We start from the raw sequence: 3977 nt of genomic DNA, 5'->3' as shown, positions 1-3977 counted from the left end.
CTCTGAAGGCAAGACAAAGAGGGGGTCTCACCTTAGTGCGGTCAGTCTGCAGCCAGTGTAGAGAGAACCAATGCTGCTGTTGGTGATTAAGGGCCTGAGCTGAGGAGGAAGGAGCAGGTGGATGGAAATTAATGTAAAGGTAATCATCATTTAAAACACAGTATTTAAAACAACAGCTCCCTAATCATGTCATATCACATTTCATTCTCAAAAGGATCCTTCAGGATAAGTGCTTTTACTGTCTCAGTATTACAGATGATGAAATTGTACCAAAAGGCAAGATCATTACTCCAAATTCACATCACTTGTCAATGGCAATTCCAAGTTTTGAACCTGGAACTGTCTACCTCCTCGGCCCTCTATATCCTCCAAAAAATTGTACAAGGAGACTCAAAGAGGGTGGGGAGGAAGCTGTAAAAGAGAAGTAGCAGGGGGGATCTCACCAGGTGTTGTATAACTGACTCTGTAGAGTTGAACTTTGCAGAGCCAGGATGCATGTCCTCCGTGAAGCGCAGGTTGATGATGGTGAAGTTGAGGGTAAAGGGCACCAGGGCAAAGCCAGCAACTGTAGTGGGGAGAGGGAGGAAAGGCCATGCCTCAAGTCAGTGTTAGACCAGACGTGGGGCCAAGGGTGACTGGGACACAACCCCAGCCTGCTTAGAGATACCTTATCATCTTAGAGATACAAGGGAGGAGGTCCTCATGCCTGAGGCTTCTTATGGGTATCATTTCCTGTTCATCTGAGGCTGGAGATGGAGTTGGGGGTTTGGGGGGCGGAACAGTGGTATGTTCTATTTTACATGGTTTCCAATTTGGGCCACATACAGAAACTAAAGACGATGGTACCAGGGCATTATATTAATGATCCAAAGATGATCTCTATAAATTAGTCCTTAGGTTATTCATTTCTTCACAGCAGACTCAAAAGTTTCCAAGGACTAAACAAATTTTTACACAACAATTATTTTAAGCACAGCACAAACACCGTAGTTAAGCCATTACAAGCCTGCCTGCTTTGCATACCCTGTAAAACTGCACCTGACATCTGATAGCCATAAAAAAATAAGCTTTGTGGCTACAAACATTCTACCCATTACTGCCCTTCAGAGCATCTAACCCAGAGACCCCCACCCTTCAGTGGGCTTCTTAGTGACATAAGTCCTCTCTCTGATCCCCTCCTCCCCAGAGAGGTCCCTGGATTTTCTCTCCTGAGTAGTGATCCCTATGCTATCACCACCTTTTTTTTTTATAAGAAAGCAACTTTATTTTTTATTTTATTAAATTTATTGGGAGAACATTATTAATTAAAACATAAATTATTAAATTATTAAATAACAAACAAAATAATGCAGGTTTTGAGTGTCCAGTTCAATAATACATCATATGTATATTGCATTGCATGTACAGCACCCAAAGTTAAATTTCCTTCTGTCACTATATATTTGACCCCCTTTACCCTTATCTACCTCCCCGCTCTCCCCTTTCACCTAGTCACCACTAAACTGTTGTCTGTGTCTATGAGTTTTTGTTTATTTGTTCTTTTCATTTGTTGCTTTCAGTTTTATAACCCACATTTGAGTGAAATCATATGGTTCTCAATTTTTTCTGTCTGGCTTATTTTGCTTAGCATGATAATCTCAAGATCCATTTATGTTGTCACAAATGGCAATATTTCATCTTTTCTTATGGCTAAGTCATTCCATTGTATATACGTAGCACATCTTTTTTATCCAATCATCTATCAAAGGGCACTTTGGTTGTTTCCAAATCTTGGCCACAATGAATAATGCTGCAATGAACATCAAGGCACATATATCTTTACAAATAAATGTTTTCAAATTTTTTGGATAGATACCCAGCAGAGGTATTGCTGGATCATATGATAATTCTATTCTTAAGTTTTTGAAGAAACTTCATACTGTTTTCCATAGCGGCTGTACAATTTACATTCCCACCAGCAATACATGAGGGTTCTTTTTCCCCCAAAACCTCTCCAACACTTGTAATTACTTGTCTTGTTGATGATAGCCATTCCGACAGATGCGAGGTGGTATCTCATTGTACTTTTGATTTGCATTTCCCTAATAGCTAGTGAAGTTGAGCATCTTCTTATATGTCTGTTATCCACTTGCATGCCTTCTTGGAGGGAATGTCTCTTCAGGTTCTCTGTTCATTTTTTAATTGGATTCTTTGTTTTGATTTTGTTGAGTTGTATAAGTTCTTTGTATATTTTGGATATTAGCCCCTTATTTAGAGTGTTGTTCCTAAGAATATTCTTCCATTCAGTTGGGTACCTCTTTGTCTTCTTATTTTTTCTTATTTTTAAAATTTTTTTATTAGGGTAACATTAGTTAACGAAATCCAGTAAGTTTCAGGTGTAGAATTTAGCAATAAGGCATACATATATTGCGTTGTGTGTTCACCACCCATAGTTAGATTTCTTTCTGTCACCACATATTTGACCCCTTTTACTTCATCTACTTCTCCCCTCCCCACCTACCCTCTGGTAAACTCTAGTCTGTTTTCCATATCCATTAGTCTCTGTTTGTTTGTCCAGTTCATTTGTTGCTTTTAGGTTGATATGCCACATATAAGTGACATCATGTGGTTTTAAATATTTTCTGTCTGGTTTATTTTCCTTAGCACAATTACCTCAAGGTCCATCCACGTTGTCGCAAATAGCAGTATTTCATCTCTTCCTATGGCTGAGTAATATTCATTGCATATATGTACCACACCGTCTTTATCCAATCATCTATCGTAGGACACTTCAGTTGCTTCCATGTTCTGGCCATTGTGAAAAATGCTGCTATGAACATCAGTGTGCAAATATCTTTTGGAATATATGTTTTCAAGTCTTTGAGGTAAATATCCTGTAGAGAGATTGCTAAATCATATGGTAGATCAATTCTTAGTCTTTTGAGGAACCTCCATACTGTTTTCCATAGTGGCTGTACTAATTTGCAGTTCCACCAACAGTGTATGAGGGTTCCTTTTTTTCCGCATCCTCTTCAACACTTGTTATTACTTAATTTCCCTGTTGATAACAGCTATTCTAACAGGTGTGAGATGGTATCTCATTGTGGTTTTAATTTGCATTTCTCTAATAGCTGGCAATGTGGAGCATCTTTTCATAGGTTTGTTGGCCATTTGTATGTCTTCCCGGGAGAAGTGTCTGTTTGATCTTCTGCCCATTTTTAATTGGATTTTTTGTTTTTGTTTTTGTTGCTGTTATTGAGTCATATGAGTTCTTTTCATATTTTGGATATTAGGCCCTTATTGGAGGCATTGCTTGCAAATATATTTTCCACTTCAGATGGTTGTCTCTTTACTTTGTTGATGGATTCTTTTGCTGAGAAGAAGCTTTATAGTTTGATTTAGTCTCTTTCATTTAGTTTTGCTTTTACTTCTCTTGTGTTTGAGGTCAAATTCATAAAATCCTCTTTAAGTCCAAATCCATGAGTTTAGCACCTATGTTTTCCTCTATGCAATTTATTGTTTCATGTCTTATATGCAGGTCCTTAATCCATTTTGAGTTACTTTTGGTGTGTAGTGATAGACAGCAATCTAGTTTCATTCTTTTGTAGGTGGCTTTCCAGTTTTACCAGCATCTTTTTTTGAAGAGGCTTTTCTTCTTCACTGAATGTTTTTAGCTCTTTTGTAGAAAATTATTTGCACACATGAACATAGGTTTACTTCTGGACGCTCAATTCTGTTCCACTGGTCTGTGTATCTGTTTTTCTGCCAATACCATGCCATTTTGATTATTGTCACTTTGTAATGTAATATGAAGTTGAGCAGAGTGTGGCCTCCAGTCACATTCTCTTTTCTCGGGATGGCTTTGGCAATTCGGAGTCTTTTGTGCTTCCATACAAATTTGACGAATTTTTGTTCTATTTCTTTAAAAAATGCTAATGGGATTTGATGAAGATTGCATTAAACCTGTGTAATGCTTTAGGTAATACAGTCATTTTAAC

At 37.8% G+C, this 3977-nt stretch overlaps 1 protein-coding gene across 1 annotated transcript in view; it reads right to left on the bottom strand.

Annotated features, from left to right (window-relative positions):
- Positions 1–3977, bottom strand: part of LOC105301928 (mucin-16) — a 142897-nt gene that overhangs the window by 68825 nt on the left and 70095 nt on the right. The window contains exons 22-23 of the mRNA XM_023520274.1: positions 444–565; positions 32–99 (exon numbers count right to left, since the gene is read on the bottom strand). Coding sequence (XP_023376042.1) covers positions 32–99; positions 444–565 — 190 coding nt within the window. The remainder of the gene's footprint in view (positions 1–31; positions 100–443; positions 566–3977) is intronic.

This window comes from Pteropus vampyrus, unplaced genomic scaffold, assembly GCF_000151845.1.
Source record: "Pteropus vampyrus isolate Shadow unplaced genomic scaffold, Pvam_2.0 Scaffold255, whole genome shotgun sequence".
Lineage (NCBI taxonomy): Eukaryota > Metazoa > Chordata > Mammalia > Chiroptera > Pteropodidae > Pteropus > Pteropus vampyrus.
This window is presented reverse-complemented; position numbering and strand designations above follow the sequence as displayed.